At 47.2% G+C, this 18,127-nt stretch overlaps 1 protein-coding gene across 1 annotated transcript in view; it reads left to right on the top strand.

The window, feature by feature from the left end:
• POU2F3 (POU class 2 homeobox 3) overlaps positions 1–18,127 on the top strand; it is a 41,853-nt gene that overhangs the window by 9,432 nt on the left and 14,294 nt on the right. Inside the window, exon 4 of the mRNA XM_054223083.1 lies at positions 7,052–7,086. Coding sequence (XP_054079058.1) covers positions 7,052–7,086 — 35 coding nt within the window. The remainder of the gene's footprint in view (positions 1–7,051; positions 7,087–18,127) is intronic.

Genomic DNA, 18,127 nt, shown 5'->3' on the forward strand with positions numbered 1-18,127 from the left:
TGCGGCGTTATCGCTGCCTCGGGAGCAGCTGGTATCACTCCCTGGGACAGCGGTGGTTGCCTGACCTGGCAGCTTTGTCCGGCTCTGTCGGTTCCGGGGTCTGGAAGAGCAGCAGCCAGGCAGAGGAGTGCGGTTTCATGGGGAGGGCACACGGAGCTAGCAAGGTGGGCTCTTGGTCTGCTTCTGACTCGGGTGGCAATGGCAGCAGGGTTAGCTAACCCTCACAGCTTGGGTAACACATCTGTGTGGGTTAGGAAGCAATAAACCAGCCATTTTCTCTCTGAGGGTAAGAAAGATCCTTTCCTTTAAACTCTAGGAAAACTAAAATCGTAAAAAGCTATGATGAATTTGCTCCTATGGTCTTGCAGAGTGTCCCTTTTGAGGGGACGCTGCTTTGAATGTCGTTCTGCTCCCCCTGCATCCTCAGCTTCAGCCAGCTTGTGCCCACAGCAGGATGTCAGCATGAGACACCTTCCTCTGCTGCTGTCGCAAGACACCTAAGGTCCCTTGGCAGTGGAGGCAAGAAAGCAAGGGCAGCTCTGAAACTGGACACCGGAATTTCCCACCCAAGCAGAAACTCCTCCCAGTACCCCGGCTTGTATATCAGTGGGTTTTGCATTAAATCCACATCAGGGCAGATGGAAAAACAGAGCCCTTGTCTGCCTCTGACACACACTCCCTGCACGAGCTTAATTAAGTCTCTCTGTGTTCCTCAGCTCCAAGGTGAGGGGCCCAATCTCTTCTGCCACCTTTTCGCCAGGGTGTAAGCTCTTTGATGCTGGTGCTGCTCTCCCCAGAGATGGGTACAGCTCTTGGCAGAATGGCGCCCTGATCCCTGCTGGGCTCTGGGAAGGCTGTTGTTTGTTGTATTCTAATCGTAGGTGCCTGGGTAGGGTCTCTTTTAAACTTGATGGCTCGTGCTGGAGTAGGGTATGGAGGCTCTGACCTCCGTGTCAGCTCCTAGCTCAGGCAAAAGGAAGCGTGCGCAAGCAAGGCATGTCGGACTGAGCAGTGCAACGGCTTGTGTGAGATGAGTTGGTGGGTGCTCAGGCCGTGCTGCTTGGTGCGCTTCTTGTTTCTTGTGCCTTTTGTTGTTAGCTCTCCATATGAGGCTGGAAACAGATTGCCAGACCAGAGTCTTTTGAGGAAACTTGGCCTTCCCTGGCCCCGCACTAAGCCTAGTCCTCGGCTACGCCTTTGCTCTCCAAGGCTAGCTCTCCCTCGTGAAACTTTCCTCAAAGCCTCCAGGATTTCTCTTGTCTCTTCCCCCCACAGCCATGCACAGCCCCAGGACAAGTCCCGAATAAATAACAGCAGCAGCAGCAGCCGGGCTGGAAACAGCTGGTTGCTATGGCAATTGGGCCTGCTCAGGATTTGCATAAGGCTGATGATTTTCATAGCACAGCCACATTTAAGGCAAGCAGGAGAAATTTCCATATTCCCAGCTCCGAGTCAGTTGGGGCGTGGGGGAGGCCAGGAGGGGGATATTTGAAATTCAAATGAAGGTGATTAGGGTTTGAGGTTGGGTTATTTTATTTTTTTTTCTTAAACATCCCATTATGGAAGAGGATAAAAAAGGATGGGGAGGGGAAAGGGGAACAAAAGGCTGGTTTGACTTGAATTAGAGGGGCAAAGGAAGAGCTGGTCTGATCTGCCTCTTGCCTCTGGTCTAAGAGAAGAGACTTGCCCTCTCCCAGCACCTGCAGGTGAAATGTTTTCCGTGGGAACAACTGCTGCCCTCGGGTTTCCTTCTGGAAAATGCCCGAGTCTCCCACACTCGTCGTCCTGCTTTCTCCCCCTGCTCCCTGCCCTACACGAAGGGTATATTGCGCTCAGAGTTGGAGTGGGACTAGAAGATGGGTTTTCTTTGAGGCATTGCTGACAAGGGAAAGGCGTTTTTATGACCCAGGGGTTTCCACCCAAATGAAACACTTGAGACTTCAGTGAAAGCTTCCCCTGGAGTCTGTAACCATCTGGCTGAGTCAGCACAGATTCACTTTTCTTGTTAACCCGCCTTAATTTTCCCAGGGAGATGCTCCAATGCCCCGGTTTGGTCTGTTTGTGTCTTTAGAGCAAACGGTTAACGTGAAAACTGCAGCCCTACCTGGCTGCCTCAAAAATTCCCGATCCTGTTCACGCTTTCCCCTGCTCCCTTTAAAAAGCACTTCTTAAGGTAAGTCTTGGGAACAGTGAGTGTTGCAGCAGGGCACGTAAGGATCCAGGGAACTGACTGGTGTCTGCTCAGCTTCAGTTTCTGCTCCCCAGGGCCAGTGGATGCAGCTGGAGGGAATCGGGGATGGCCACTAAAATGGAGAGAAGGTGATTTAAACAAGCTCCTACCACTCAGGGCTTTTCCTGCCAGTTCTGGAGAAGTCGCTGATCTGACTGCTGGGAATGGGAGCGTGGGGTCTATGACTTAGTACTTGCGTGAGTCTCTGAAGTGAATTGAAATCCCGAGGAGTGTGTTTGATGATGAATATCGTTTTTGCTTAATAGAACCACATTCTTCTCAGTGCAGGTGAGCGTTTTGCTTCGTTCATAGTATGTGGGTCAAGCATTGTTTATAGTTATAGTAATTGTTGCCACTCTTTTCCTTACCTGCTCTTGGGTAATCTTTTAACTTGACGTGTTGTTTGAGGTGTGAGATTTGATAGTTGTATCAGCTAACGTGAACAAGTAAATTTCTCAGCTTCTAGAAAACGTACATGGAAAGGTGCTCTGGCCTGCTTTGTCAATCTCTAATGGTGATGTGCTTTATCAACTGGAGTGCTAAAATTTTGAGGATAGGTGAGATTAATCTTAATTTTAGATATTCAGTACTTTGAGGCTGAAGTCTGACCTACTCACCCCAGGCTCCTTGTACAGTCAATGATGAAAAGAGGTATCTCCAGAGGGTGACTCATCTCCCTGCCGTCTATCTTGGGGTGAGATGAATTGCCCTCTGGAAGTGCCTGCTTCCTCTCCCTGGCTGTAAAGGGAGCCTAGAGCAATTGGCTCAGAATTAGACACCTAAAAGGTAGACATCTAAGCCCAGGCAGCCGAATCCCCTGCCTGGTGTCTGCCTGGCACTGTTCCTCCCTTGCCATTCAGCTGTTCTGAATTTCCCTCCCAAATGCACGCGGCAGAAAACCGATTCCCTGTGGGAATTCCCCAACACCTGTTAAAGATTGAAATCACCTTCTAATTCCCTGTCCCTCCTGTGCAGCTGAGATCAAACTGCGAGGTGAATTAAGTGTGTAGTTGGGTGGGAAGGGGGCTAAGGTTAGCCCTCTGGTTGCAGCCCTGTGTTTGTCGTTGGGTGAAAAGCCACAGGCGGCTGTCACTCCCCACAGGTGACATCTGCGTGTTGCTGCATGTGTTTGCCTTGCAAAGATGAAGGTGCACTGCAATCTTGATTTTACTTTTCTCCCATTACGGCACTTTTATCCTCAAGTGCCGGACTGGCTCAGCAGCTTCCAGTGGGAATCGTGTCGGTTCTGATAGAGCGCTTGTCTTTGGTTTTCTGAGCAAACGGCGCGTTCCGGGTGGGGGGAACAGCAGTGGGTGGGGGGAAGCCGTCCGGAACTGTTCTGCTGCTCCCATCCCCAGAGAAACCTCCCCAGGCAAACTCGCACCAGATCTGATGCCAGTGCTATGCAAAACAGCTGCCAGGTGAACCAAGGAGAGCAGCACAGTCCTGGTCCGCCGTGCTGCAGGGAGCCAGCCGAGCTTATCGCTGCCTTTCCCCCTGTCCAGAGCACCCATAAAGAGGGGAACGAAGGCTGACTTGATGGGGAACTGTAGTGCAAGAGGGGCTCAAAGCAATCTTTCTCCAGTTAAATCCCAGGGCTTCCCCAGTTTGATGCAATTTAAGGAGGGGAGGACCGTGTCTAGCAGATGCTGGAGACTTTGGATCCCATTGTGTCTGGCTGATGTAGCAAGAAGGGAGGTTGTCGGCTGGTGTGAAGCTCCATTAAAATTAGTGGAGTTCTGGCAGTTTACAGCAGCAGAGAATCTGCTACACTTTTCTTTCTTTTTATTTCCTGGAGCTAGAAAAGATTATATCTTAAGTGCAGATCCTTGTTGTTTGAACAGCCCGCTCCTTTAAGGAGAGAAATGACTAGTTCAGTGTGAGTCCTGATGTTGATAGGAACTGGGAGGAAACTGTGTCTATTGTAAAAATATTTGTAGGAAAGTTACTGATTTAACTGAAAGAGGAGAGATGTTATCCCTATCATACCCAAACCTTGGCTTGCTGCTGGAGTTATTTTAATTTTACTCGAGCACAAGTTTTTACTGAAATAGAAAAAGATGAGATTTGTTTGCAAATAGATCTGTGCACACACACTCACTGGTCCTGCTGAAAAGTTGAAGAGATTTGTGTTTCCAGCTCCTATTTACATAACCACTGGGAGTAGAAATCGCCTCACCCTGTTTTAAATATCTCACTGTTGGACATTTAAGTCTGAACTAGTTGCCCCGGGTCCCTTTGTAGTCAATAAAGAGAAATAGTCATCTCCAGAGGGCCATTCATCTCAACTTCAGATAGGCGTCTAAGATAGGTCAGATGAATGGCCTCTGGAGGTGCCTATTTCTCCTTGCTGTCTACGAAGACAGCCTGGGGCAGTTATCTCAGACTTAGACGCCCAAGCTACAACTGAGTTAAAGTCAATCTCCACGCAGGTTTGCAGCATGCTCCGCTGTCACAAAATACCTGGCTGTGGTGCTCCCGAACACCCCTGTTGATTTATGGTAGGATGTGCAAGAGAACTGAGGGTAGGAGTTGGAAGAAGCTGTGTCTGGCCTTGTAGGAGAGGAAGGGAAAAAGAAAGGTAGAAGGCTGTCAGCTGCATGTGCTTATGCAGGGAGGAAAAAGTAAGAGGAAGTGGAGGAAAGAATATGCTGGAGAGCTTGGGCCTGGTGGTAGTGATGTGGAGTGAAACTCCGTTCCGGCTGTGCATCTCAAGTTCCAAGTTTTGGGGTGTATGATAGTGATTCAGAGCCATCGTCACTGGGACCTAGGGATTTCCCTCAAGGTCTTTGAATCTTGCTTCATCAACATGCTGCATTTGAACGTGAGCGAAACTCTTGTATCCAAGAAACCAGAAGATTACCTTTTCCTTCCTGTTCTATTTTAGCAACTGGGAACTTTATTTCCTCCATCTCTCCTCCTTGCCTTTCTTCCCTTTAGCTACTGCCTTTAGATTGCATCAACCCCCCGTGGGTTTCAAAGGTAGAAACTGAAGGCCTTGAAGATCCTCACACAGTCCTGTTCAGGTGTGTGGATACTGATTGCGATCATCTATTAACACTATCAGCATTCCCATCGTTATATGTGCAGTTGTTGGCTCTTGGGGCGTAGAGCTGGAACGCAATGAATGAACAAATTCCTCGGGCGGGAGCAGCTGGAGAGAGGTGGTCAGGGAGCAGATGGTTACAGTGAGAGGCACGGGAGCGCGTGGTACGTTGGAGGTTGTAGCAGAGTAGGGAATTACATGGAAGAAGATAAAGACCTTAAACTGGGAAGAGAAAAAGCTTTGGCGAGCAGGTCGGGCAGAACGCTCTAGCACAGAATAAACGCAGACAGGCTGGGGGAGAAGGCGCAGAGCTGGATCTGGGTTGAGTTGCAGACAATGAGAAGATAAAGGAGATTTCAGAACGGGGGTGGGGGCGTGGGGGCAACAGCTTGTTGTGCTGTGAAATAGTGTTCTGGTACTGTTTGACATTGAAGACCTACAGCTCAGTCTAACAAAAGCAACAAAAGCAGGTCAGTTTCCACAGTCAATGCTCCTAACCTGTTGCAGATTAAATCTCCAGAGCTGTTTCTAGATAGCAGAGAACAGGGTGCCATGAAATTCTTATCGTCGACTCTAAAATATTTTGCCATCTATGAATAATTGTACCAAGCACACTCCCACTGAGGATCTCAAAGAACCATGCTGATTCACCTGGGAATATAATGTGAATGGTGCAAGCTGAAAAACTGCATGCTAGGTCAGGGTAGAGGCTCGTTCGGTTGAAGAAAGCAGGTCAATGGGAGAGTTGGAGTTGCACTCCTGCCTGCACAGCCTCTCTTAACCACTTTCCAACTTTTTGCAGGAGAGACATGAACTACTGAAAAACACGATGTGTTGAAGCTTGATCAGATCACAGGGCACAGGCTATGCTTTATGGGGAACGTTATACTGGAAAAAAAAAAAGGAGGCGGCGGCCCTGGGGGCTTGTGCCGGTGGGATGTGAACAATTTAAGACTGTTTATCACAAACTGGGTTGGACTGGAAGAGAATGACTTAGGGAATGGATTGTAAAGGGAAGGGAAGAGGTTTCTTGGGGTTGCCTTTGCAACTAAAGAAGTTTCGTGGAATCCCTTAAAGCATTCATATCTGTGGAGCGTACAACTTTTCCTCTGTGATGTTCTTGATGAATTTGGCAGGTGTGATGGGGGGGGGGGAATGTTTATCATCAAAGGGGAATGAGTGAGGGCCTGTGCGGTACCTTCAGGCTGAAACCTGTCTGATTTTCCCCCTGTGCCTGCCAATCTCTTTTGGAATCAAGGAGACGCCTCTTGAGCACAACCCCACGGCACCCTCTGTTCCTTTAGATATCCCGTAATTACTCAGTGCCACACGGGTTCCTGAAGATCCCTGGTTAACAGCCTCGGCCACCTGTTTGCTAGCCTCTCCCACAGTTAGTTCTTGCTTTATGTACAACGCCTTGGTCCTGGATTTCCCTGGAGATTTGTAACGTCCTCCTGCTCACCTCTGCTGGAATCTCCCTTGCAGTCAGTGAGCTTTCCCCCACCCTTGTTGCTTGGCCAGGGATCTCCCAGGCAGAAGCACTTCTGTTATACTCCAGCAAAGGCCAATACCACCAAACATTGCAAAAGCTGCCTTCATACTTCCATTTCTGCATTCGCATTGACTCCACCTTCCTCCTCCTCTCCTTGCTCTTACAGTAAACTGAGCTGGGCTAGCAGCGTGTCTTCAGTTATGTGCGTTCCAAGTTCTGGAAAGTTTACATCAATGCTGACTGTCATTAATACTGAGATATTTTTCCATTTGTTTCATTGTAGGAAATGAACAGAATGGGCTGGACTTTAACAGGCAGGTAAGATGCTCCCTGGGTTACCAGGTATTCTCCTGCTTTCTTTAATTACTGTTTTTTCATTGCTCATCTTGCTGAGTCCCAGGTAGCTACTACTAAGAGATAAAAACTGTTAGGTCAGAAGCTACCATTAAACAGACCACATAAGTTCTTCCCAATTCCCCTTGTGGGATAGAATGACAGATTAAACTTCTGGTTTGCAGGCCTTCCTATTTCATAGAAGTTCAGTTAATTATAGAGTTTCTTTAAATCACCATTTGCTTGAGGCTTTTTCTGGCTTTTTAATTTTTTTCCATTGTCATTTAGAAACAAAAGGGACCTCAGTTACACTGGCAAATGTGCAAAACCTGCCTCAAAGCCCCATGCATTTTTACTGCTTGTGACACTGGAGCTGGAAGCACTGTGGTATGCAAGGCTAAGAGCAGGGGGCTGACTCACAGGCGTATCAGCAAGGACTGAAGATGAGGTGGTTTGAGGTCTTGGAGTGCGTAGGTCAAGACCAGGCCTGCCTACAACGGCAGATTCCTCTTACAAGACAGTATGGAAAGGGACAGCAGATAAAAGCAAGTGCTTCTTGCAGGGCAAGCAAAATGAACATGTGAGGGGGACCGTTGTCATTGTTGTGTTTGCTGTTATCCTCCTGCTTGACACAGCTAAAAGCAACGCCTGTCTCGCTGAGTGCCTGGAGATTTTCTTATGTGACTCTAAGAAATCCCCAAATCTCACATCAGAGTTGCAAGGGCAGGAAGGTGGCAGCCCTCTGGAGCATATAGATCTTGAATCTGTGGAGGCACAGAGAAAATGTTCTCTGAGTCCAGAGCTAAGGGCTCCTGTGGCCATCAGTGGGGCTGTACTCAGACCTTGTAGAGAAGAGGAGGAGGTCTAGAGAGTTAACCCCTGGTCTGCTGCAGGGGCTGGCTGGGGAGCTGGAGCGAGGAAAGCAAAAGGGGCTGTAAGTCCACGGGCAGTCACTAGCACTTGAAGCAGATGTTGGCACTCTTAACAGTACAGAAACCTACCTGCTTCCAACCGTGCATTCCCCGAGTTCAAGGGTTGCGATCCTTTGCAAAGGCTTCCTGCTAGCAGCAGATGGGCAGCTGAAGCTTCTCGCCCTGACTTTTCTGTCCTTCAAGCTGGCTTTGGTGGCTCTTGTCTGACAGATGTCAGCAAGCTGCTGTTTGTTTGTTTGGTTTGGCTGCTCTGGTTTCGGGTGGGTCGTAACTTCCTATCAAAGGTGTCTTAACATGCTCAGCCATCTTCCAGGTTTTTGGAATACCCAGCTGAAAACAAAAAGTCTTGTGTCTCCAGCTCTGTGGATTGCAGAGCCCAAAGCACAGGCTTTCTACACGCCAAGAGAAGAATCCAATCTGCTTATAACTAGTGATAAAAGAAAATTCCCTCAAGATAGAAATAAGCTATGAAAGTACAAGATTGTTACGTGTTGCAAACTTTTCCTATGGCAACACCGCAAAGATGTTAGAACTGGAAGCTGTGCTGAGGTTAATCAAGGAAACGTTATTGACTGTGGTGAAGCACATTTACACCCACTGATGATTTGACCCATTATCTTTAAGGTCCTAGTCCTCTGCACGCCACTGAATGTGCGGATGCTGGTAAAGCTGTGGGGGCAGACAGCCTTGCAGTCAGTAGGATTTGGGCCAGAGTCTGCTTGATAGAAACGTCCTCCTCCCAAAAAGAGATTGTGGCTTTATGTCAGTCTTTTGTAGCATTCACTTCCCACTTTTGCTTTTCTCCTTCTACCAAAGGAGTACCGCAAATTCCCTTTCATTTGTGCCAGCACATCCGTGTAACTGAGTAGCAAACCAGACTGGGGAGTTATCAATGTTTAAAAAGCAAAAGCCTGTCAACATGCTTATTTTACTTATTTTTTTTTAATCTGGTCGATTCCACAGAACATAGGTAGTGTCCGCAGAAAGGGATTTGCAGTGATGTGAGGGATGGGGTTGTAACAGTCCGTGTGAGTGGACATAGGCGTGTGCAAATGGCTCTTTGTCTCCCTCTCTTGGCCCTCTCAAGGCCATGTGTAGACTTGAGCCATTATTGTTGTTATTATTTTAAATGAACATGAGCCCAAATGCACGCTCACGTTTTGGGTTGACCTCAGCTACTGGTGAATTCATCTTCAATTCAGCAAATAGATTTCAAATGATGAGAAAAAGGAAGAAGGGAGATATGGAAATATCAAAGTGTTTTCATGTAAAATCAGGTGCTGAGCTCTTTCATTAGGGGTGGAGGTTGGTGGGTTTTTTAATTTTGGTTTGGGGTTTGAGGTTGGTTTTGGGTGGCTTATTTTTTTTGTTACCTTGCAATTCAAGTTTTCAAACTGAAGCCAGAGAAGCATGGTTTGAAACCCAACTCCAAACTGAATGCAAGAGCTGCTGAGCTCTCTTTGACTTTATTTGGAGTGCTGGGCGCTAATCACTTTGAAGATCATAAATCTCATATTATTTAAGCCTCTCCCCCAGTCTTTGTAGATGGCCTACATTTCAGGTCTGTTTCCCTCCCATGTTATGCTCCAGGCGGGAAGAGAAGGGTGGAGTGACCTGGTTAGACCCCTTACTTGCCTACCAATTCCCTGCTGTGGCTGCTCTCACCTTGAAAATGGGGAGGAGGGAAACTCTTGTGGAGTTTGAGGTTTTCTCGCAGTTTGTGGGTCAGCCCTGCGCTTTATGAGAAAGCTGCCTTCTGATCCCTCAACCTATTTGGCAAACATTTCTTCCCCCCTCCCCTCTTCAAACTCTCCTCCCACCTGGATGCAACAGTAATTTGTATGTGAATGAGAGGGAAAAGGGTGTGTATGGAAAAAGAAGCATCTTCTGCCTTGCCTATCTGGTTTGGCTTTTTATTTAGTGAGTCTAATGCTGGTTGTTTCCTGTTTATATCAAGGGAAATGCAAAGAGACAGTAATAAACTTTCACCTTCAGTGCTGGCAACCTGGATAGGGACATCTGCTTCTTGATGGTTTGGGATCATGTCCAGAGCATGTCAGGGACAGAACCGAGTAACTTGGCAAACATGACTTCAGAGTCTTGCCATGAAAGGGCATGGTGTAGGACCAGGAAAAGATCGGACTGAAAGTGTTGAAATGGGAACTTTTTCTCACTGTAACATGGTGATCCTCACCAGGAGATGCTGCTGCGGCCTTACCAGGTCTCGTCTGGTTTACTTCCCCCTTGGTATACGCAGTGTTCAGCCTTTAAGGAAATATTGCACTGTTTATTTTTGTAGATGGGTCTGAAGAGAGCTGTTCTGGAGAGCCAGGTAATTCACCCTTTGTCTGGAGTTAATCCCTGAGATAATATTGCCTTCTGGAATACACACATGGAGCTAGGGCTGATGGTTCTGGGAGATGGCAGGGCTTGTGTGAGTGTTGTAGCCCCGCACATAGTGCTGTGCATTGATCCACAACTGGAGGAGGATAATACGCAGATGCTGAATCACTGATTTCTTCTCCATCTCCAGGAAAGTGGTGTGTAGGATCATGTCATCTGTTGGTCCTTGCAGCAATGCAGCCTCTGAGTCCCAGGGAGGAATGAAGGCTCGGATCTCCTCTCCTTCCAGAGGAGGGAATGAGAGGTCCTTTCCAAGCCCCTTCATGCTCTCAAGCCCTCAGCTGCACTCCAGTTCTAGGAGAGAATATGGCTCTCTTGAAATAAAGCTGAAAGTGTTAGCAGTGCAGGGAAGGCTTAGCAGGATCTGCATGTGCTCTGTATCCAAATATGTCATGTAGTTTCATTCCAGCAAAAGGCTAACCCTTTCAGACAGGCTGTCATTTGTTTAATGGTAATGACAGGTTTGATATTTGTATCAATGTAAAGGTGATCCTGCGGTGAGACTTTACAATATTTAAGACAGACAAGCAGGCACTAGTGTGCTTGATCAGCCCAGGGCTCAGCCAGCTTGAATTTTCCTGTTGGTTCTTTACTCCAATTACTTTATTTTCTTTGGTTTACACCAATCAGGGGCTGTAATAAGGATATATACTTATTTCCAACAGGCTTCCTAGAAATAGGATCTTGGGAAAAAGAGGTAGCTTGGAGAGTATTGCTGGGTCAGGAGGGATCTTCATAACACAAAGGGAAGCATCCAGAACAAAATAAGGAAATAAGAAGCGGCAATTGAAGTGGCCTTGTATTTCATATGCACATTAGCTCAACACTTACATTTGCACATTGGGTTGTACACATTGCCATTTTGACCGTTGCACATGACTATAAGGGACGTGTTCCAAAATCCACCTCTCCCAGTGGTCAGTCAGCATTAAATAATCTGAGCTGCTTAAGGTTCCTAGTCAGTAGGACCTGAGTAGACTTTTTTTGGCCAGTTGAGTGTGTCTGCTAGTATATCACAAAAGAGCAGTGAGGGACTGGGTCCATTGAAAAATTCCTCCCTTCCAAAACCAAGTGAAGGATCCTGCGAGTTACTGCCCTGCTCTCTGCAAGAGGTGCCAAAGGGGTTCCCCTCCCTCAGGACCTCCTTATGTTAGATCTCCCTGCCCTGTTCATATCTGACAGAGTCATTGTCCAAGTGAACTTTAATTTTTGAGGTTTATGTGGGGTTTTCAACAGTTGTTTTGAGGTAATAGAGTGAGTTGTCCCAGCTCTTCACAGCTGATGTCCCGTGTATGTGTGAAATGAGAAATTAAAGTGGGTAAACTACATCTGAGATCTAAAATCCCTGGTGGCTCTTTTTCAGTGCCCTTAATAACACTCTGACCTTGTTTGGTACTTTCCGCCCACACGTCTGAAGGTACTTTGTTAATGAATTTAGCATCCCGGTGCCTCCGGAAGGTAGGGAGGTGTTTTACGGATGAGGCAGACACAGACTGACTACCTGGCTTTTCCCAAAGATGCTGAGCATCGTGATTGCAGTTGAAATCAGTGGATGTTTTATAGGACAGTTGCCTGTGGACATTGAGGCGTATTGTAATCCAGGGACCTGCTCCCTGGCGGAGCTGGGATATGGACTCTGATTCTCTGATTCATAGTCTTGTGCTCAACCACAGACAAGTTCTTCCTCCCCTCCATCCTTTTGAAGGTGGAAAGAAGGGCCCAACTTGCTAGGTAGTTTGTTATTAATATCTGGGATGCAAAACTCTCTGCAGATTTAATTTTGCTCAATCAGGGCTTCCCTCCCCGCAGGGATCTCTCTCATAGTTTTTCATTCCACTTTGTGTTCCCACCTCCCCCTAATCTCATGTGTTCCCTATATGTCATTTCTGTTCCTGCTTGGCTTTTCCCTGTGGGTAGTTCAGGTTTCAGTCTGCCCTCCAGATTTCCATCCCAGTCCTGTTTTGCCCTCCTCTCAAGGGGAGGTTCACATCCTGCTTCCTTCTCCCCTCTGGGGATCAATTCAGATTTCACTCTCTCTTCTTCTCTGCATTGCCCCAGGGTATCTGCCTAAGTCTTGCATCTGCTTTTCATCTCTTGAGCTTTCACTAACTGGAAATCAGCCCGGCTGTCCGTATCTGCCTTGACTGACACTGGATCTAAGCTGAACACTACCTTGGCCTTTCCCTTTTGAAGTTTCCTCGCTCTGTCCTAGGGACAGACTGATTGCATAAATTTGTATGTGTGCTGGTTCTTCATTGAAATGCAGCCCTTTGGGAAAGCATCAGAGAAAGCCCTGGCTCGAGGGAAAGTCCTCTGTTTCTATATATGGCACTGTTTTGCTTAGGACAGATATGTAAAGGAACCCCTTCTTCAAGCTAGTTTTGTTCTGGCGCCTTGCAGAGGTGCTCAGATGAGATTGCTGGGAATGAACTCCAAAACAGGTCAGTGAGTCTCTGGGGAAGCTTATGAGGGAAAGGAGGATGGAAGTAGGAGGAAGGAATTGGCCTTTTTAAATTTTTTTCTCAAGAGGTGGTCTGAAGCCACTGAATTAATTTTATGTTAGCCAATAACAGTTGACAACAACTCAACATCACTTCAGAGCTGGCTGGATTGTATCTGTTCCTTAAGATCCAGCTGCAGTCCATTCACAAATTCCTGCTTTCCTTCTCCAGGCTTCTAAAGAGCAACCTATATTTATAAGATATTTCCTTCACTTGTTGCCTTGGTCCACTGGCAATATATCTTGTACAGCTGTTGCAAAGCTGTCTTGCAGATGAGGGAGAGACAAATAGGTCTTCTCTTCGTGCAAATTCCCTGTTACAACTGGGCTCCTATCATCCTTTGGGAATATTTTCTAGGCTTGCAGGGGACAAGCCCTAGTTTCATGGACCTGTCTAAAGGGACATAGCAATTATTTTCACAATAGAAACTAAGCTCAAGGCATGGTTGTCACTGTCAAACCACTATTTAGGTTGCTCGGCACCTTTTTAAGCGGTGAGTTGCATGAACTACTGTGCATGGATATGACTCTTCTGCCTACTAGAGAATGGCTCATCGGTAATAAGGAGAGGACTCCGAATTCTTGAAGGCCTTTCATCTGGTGAGCTCCAAGAATTCAATCAAAAGCCTGCACCACCCAGCAAGGGTGGGGCCCTACGCCCATTTTGCAGAAGGGCAAGTCATAGCATAAAAAGGTGAAGGCAATGGGGTTTCAAGCAAGGCCTCTAATTTTGGAAGCCTGACATCAGAGTGCACTTTCTCTGTTCCCAGAGGTGATGATCTGCTCGCACTCCATGTGAAAACAGTGGGCTGAACCGGGGCTGCTCAGCCCCTTAGGAGTCAGATGTTGGGTTTACGCTAGCAAGGAACCCTCTTGCTCTGCTTCCCTGACACATAGAAATTGCCCAGAGCCACCAAGTTGGAAGTGGAGAACTGGCTTTGAGCTCCTTCTTCCCCTCAATCACTAGACTTCTTTCCCTCTGCCCAAAATGAAAAACTATGTGTTACTTTCCAGCAAAGTTGATCTTTCTCACTCTCCCTTTCTTTTTTAATTATATTACTTGTGTCTATTTAATGCAATCCCTCTAGCTGTTCTTCTTGTGTCCCAGCTCCCTGAGGCATGGCAACTGGTGCCAAAAGTGCTGTGAACCAATCAGAGACACCTGCGGAGCTGGGATGGAGCCAGCCCCAGTCACGGGAGCCGTCTGATTCCAAGTTAATTCCTTTCAAATGTGGGATGTGGTGGAAAGTGCCTTGCTACCAAAGGGGTACCAGCGCCACGACTCGCTAGATGGACACTGCTCTGCCCTCCTGGCGGATGACTGATGCGGGGACATCGGTACTGTACAGCAGGGAGGCAGTGCCAGCTATTTAGATGGTTTGTGACTGGTTCACAGCCAGAGGGCACAGCGAATACAGAACAATCACGGTCTGCTCCCCTGAATGAGAGGTCCATGGAAATTTTTCATGCAGGGAATTTGGAGAACAATTAAGGGTCTTGTTCTGGCCCCAGAAAAGCCCAATAAGGCAACTTTGCTGCTGACTTCATCAGGAACATGATTAAGCTCCAGGGAACCTGTGCGAGCATGCAAGAGGGCATGGGAGAAGCCATGAAGCCCGGTGTGTGTGAAATCGGATTGATAAGGAAAGGGGCAGGGATGCAGCCCAGGGTGGGAGCAGAGAAGATAAGCACAAAGGTGTAGGCAGAGGTGGAGCTCTGGAGAGCTTTGGAAGTTGGGCAAGTGAAATTGAGAGAGATGCAGGGAGCAGTGCTGCAATGCATGGGAAAGCTGGGGCAGAAGGGCAGGACCTCTGGGCTGAGGATGGCCAGGGAGGAATGGGCAGGCAGAGTCCTGGAATGGAGACATGAGAGAAATCACAGCCTTATGGTGGTAAAATTGTTTTCCATGCTTTGTTTGGAGGTTCTCACCATTCTGACCAAGAAAATGGCATCTTCCCCTCCCCTTTTTTTTTAAATACCTCCAATTTGGCATGTCCGCAGACCTTGGCAGAGAAGGTGCCACGTGCCTGAGTACCAACAGTAAGAGGGAAGACGCTGTAATTTGTTGCTTTTCAGTATGTTTTTGCCAGTTTTTGCATAGGAAATCACAATCTAGCTTTTGTGCTCCTGAGGCTCTCGCAGAGGCTGCAGTCCCTAATGCGGAGAGCAGCCCTTCATCAGAATGTGCTTACCCGAGCAGGCGCCAATATGAGTGTGGACATTCAGGGCAGGTGCTCTTCCCACCTCTGGCTTTAGCTCTCCACTCCCTTGCCCAGCACCTGCTTTAGAAGCCCGCTGTGCTACACGTGATCATTTTGAGATTTATCATTTAGCACAGAGGGATGACTTCTTTCTTTTTTCTGTTCTCTGTTTAAAAGCAAAAATGCTAGGGAAAAGCCCATGAAAGCACAGCTGAGTGTGGTTCTATTCGTTTTCTTTTGTGAAGCACGTAGCTCGGTTTCTCTTAAAGTTCTGATTTCCTACCTTGCCGTTTACTGCAACTAAGGCACAACTATTAACATCCTGAGCCGAAGCTCAGGGGATAAAGCATATCAGATCAGTCCTCAATTAATAAACTCAGAGGCCTTGTATAGCTGTGATGCAGGTGTGTTGAGGTTAGGGATTACATTTTAATTTTTCAGTGTTCTGTCATTACTGAGTTTTAGGATATTGTCTGTTAGGCATTCCATGTGGGATTAACTCCTCTTTTGTCATGCTGACAGCTTCTGAAAAATCCCACCCTTCGGTGTGAAAGGATATCAAATGTTATAGGGTGAATATTGTTGCATTGACATAAGGGTTTTCTGCTCTCTTCCTGGGTGTCTGTTAAGCCTTGCCGTACGTGCAGGATAGTACATGTGGAAATAGTAATTGCAAGCCCATTATTATTATTGCTATAATTTATTATTAGTGTGTTTTTTATTTTATGGTGCCCACGTGTGCAGGTAATTCACAGAGAAGTACACTTACGCCATTGGAAGGTGGGAAGGCTCAGTTAACTGCAATAGCCTTGAATTCAGTTTTGATACCTCTTTCTGTCATAAAATTTTCTCTCTTGACTTCATGAAAATCACTTTGGGGCAGCTTCAGACAGCCCTGTTGTATTGAATAGTGTGTTGGGAGTGATTCAGCCCTGGAACAACCGTGCTGTTCGTTTTCCGTGAGGGGCAATTGGTCCAGACCCACGTTAAGTCTGTGTGCACCTGATTCTCTTCTCTCCAGTGGCACAGCCTTACCGCTCTGCAACGGGGGGGGGAGGGATGTGAGTAAGTCAAACTCTTCAACAGTTCTGAGTTGCTGACTATGAGATAAGCCAGATACGAAGGCAGATAAATATCTGTTTCAAAGAGGTTGCTGTCTAAATAGTAACTACACAACAAATATGATTGTCTTCTATCTTACAATAACGACCGCAGTTCCTGCCTAATAAGTGGCACTGGAGAAGGCTGACAAGGCTCTAAGGGCTCGCTCTGGCAGGGGACAGGGATCTCTTATCTGCATTTGCAGAAAGCATCCCAGGGTCTGGGTGCTGAAGCAGTTCGTGGGTGCCCCCTTTGCGAAGAGGGTGACGGAGCGGTGCTTACGTTACATCAGAAGTGCTTGTCAAAAGGAGGTGGCTTGGGGCTGCATTCAGGCCGCCTGCTTTGATGCCTAATAGAGGAGGAAGACCAATTCAGATTACCAGTGAGCAGCGACATTAAACTGGGTTTATACGAGGAGGGCTGCAGCCAGAGTCCTGCCCAGCCAACGGGGTCTGACCGTCAGTCCATTGAATCAAAGGTGGGCCGGTCAGTCTGCCTGTCTGTCAGAAGGGTATGGCCTTCCACGCGGTGAATTCAGAGCTGCTAAGGTGAATCTTTCCAACTTCCTCATGTAAGGCTGGCTTTTCACAGCTTTGCAATATGTCTGCAGGATGTTTTTCATGAGCCAAATGTTTGCCAAAAGTTCACAGATCAGTTACAAAACAGATGTACTCTTTTTTTTTTTCTCCCCTTCTTCCTACTGGTAAGGAAGAGTTTGTGCAGTAATTGCAGGCAGGTTGGGAGATGTTTTCTTCATAATTCTCCTTCTTATGAAATGTTTATGAAACACCTTCCACAAATCGGTTACGCAAGCAAGCTGAAGAGCTTTGATCATTTTCCATCGCCCTCAATATGTTTCTTAGTTTGTTTTGCTTTTTGTTTTTGTTTTTAGGCCAGAGATAGGTAAGAAACAATCCATCCTTGGCCAGGCCCAGCAGAGGTGCTAGCCAACTAAGGAAAGGACTCTCTTTCCATCCAGTCACCCTTCCTGTGTTTTTCACTGTGATTGCTTAGGGGCAGCTGACCCTATTTTAAGGCTGTGAAAACATCCACTTGAGATTTGCAAGTGTGATTCCTTTCCTATCCCGCAGAAGCCCGAGGTAGCTCTGTGTACCGGTGCCGCCATCTGCCGTTACCTCCTCGGGAGGAGCCAGGAGCTGCTCCCAGCCCTGCCCGGAGCCTCCCCTCCAGCCCAAGGGGAAGAAAGTGCCTGCAGATTCGCAGCTGCCAGCCCGGGCTCCGCACCTCTCCCTGCCTGGCAGTGAGCAGGATGTGTTTGCAGTGCATCACTTGGTCCCGCTGTTTCACAAGTTCGTTTTCCCTTTGATGGTGTTATTTCCCCAAATCATATTTAACAGGAAGAAACTTGGGGTTGCTCTCAATGACTTCTTGCTCCCCGTTCCCCGGCTGATCCACATAAAACCAAGGTCCTGTGGAACCACAGTAGGCTCTGGTCCTGGTTTTAACTAAATCACTGTCTCTCACTTGCAATGTTTTAGCATCAAATATCTACGTGAGGCGATTCTGTGATCATTCCAACCTTTTTTGGTTCTTTAAAGAAAACTTTTCTCATATTTGTAGAAAATGCCTGCAAATATGAGCACTGGGAAAGGAGAAGGTAACTCCTCCCCTTGTTTTATTAACTTGAAATTTACATTATTTTAAGGGAGTCTCATGATATTGAGTGGCCTCGCCCACAATGTGTGTGGTTCTCTGGGGTTTTTGGTTTTGGTTTTTTTAATGTACAGTTGGTAATACTGCCGGTTTAGCCAGGGAAAAAATGAAGGTGCAGGATTTGCATAAACCATCCCAAAAGTTTTGGATATACCCCGAAATCTTGCTAATGAACAATTAGCCAGCTGCAGGCCTGTTGGGGAAAGAAAGAGGAG

This window comes from Rissa tridactyla, chromosome 17 (assembly GCF_028500815.1).
Source record: "Rissa tridactyla isolate bRisTri1 chromosome 17, bRisTri1.patW.cur.20221130, whole genome shotgun sequence".
In the NCBI taxonomy this organism is placed as follows: Eukaryota; Metazoa; Chordata; class Aves; order Charadriiformes; family Laridae; genus Rissa; species Rissa tridactyla.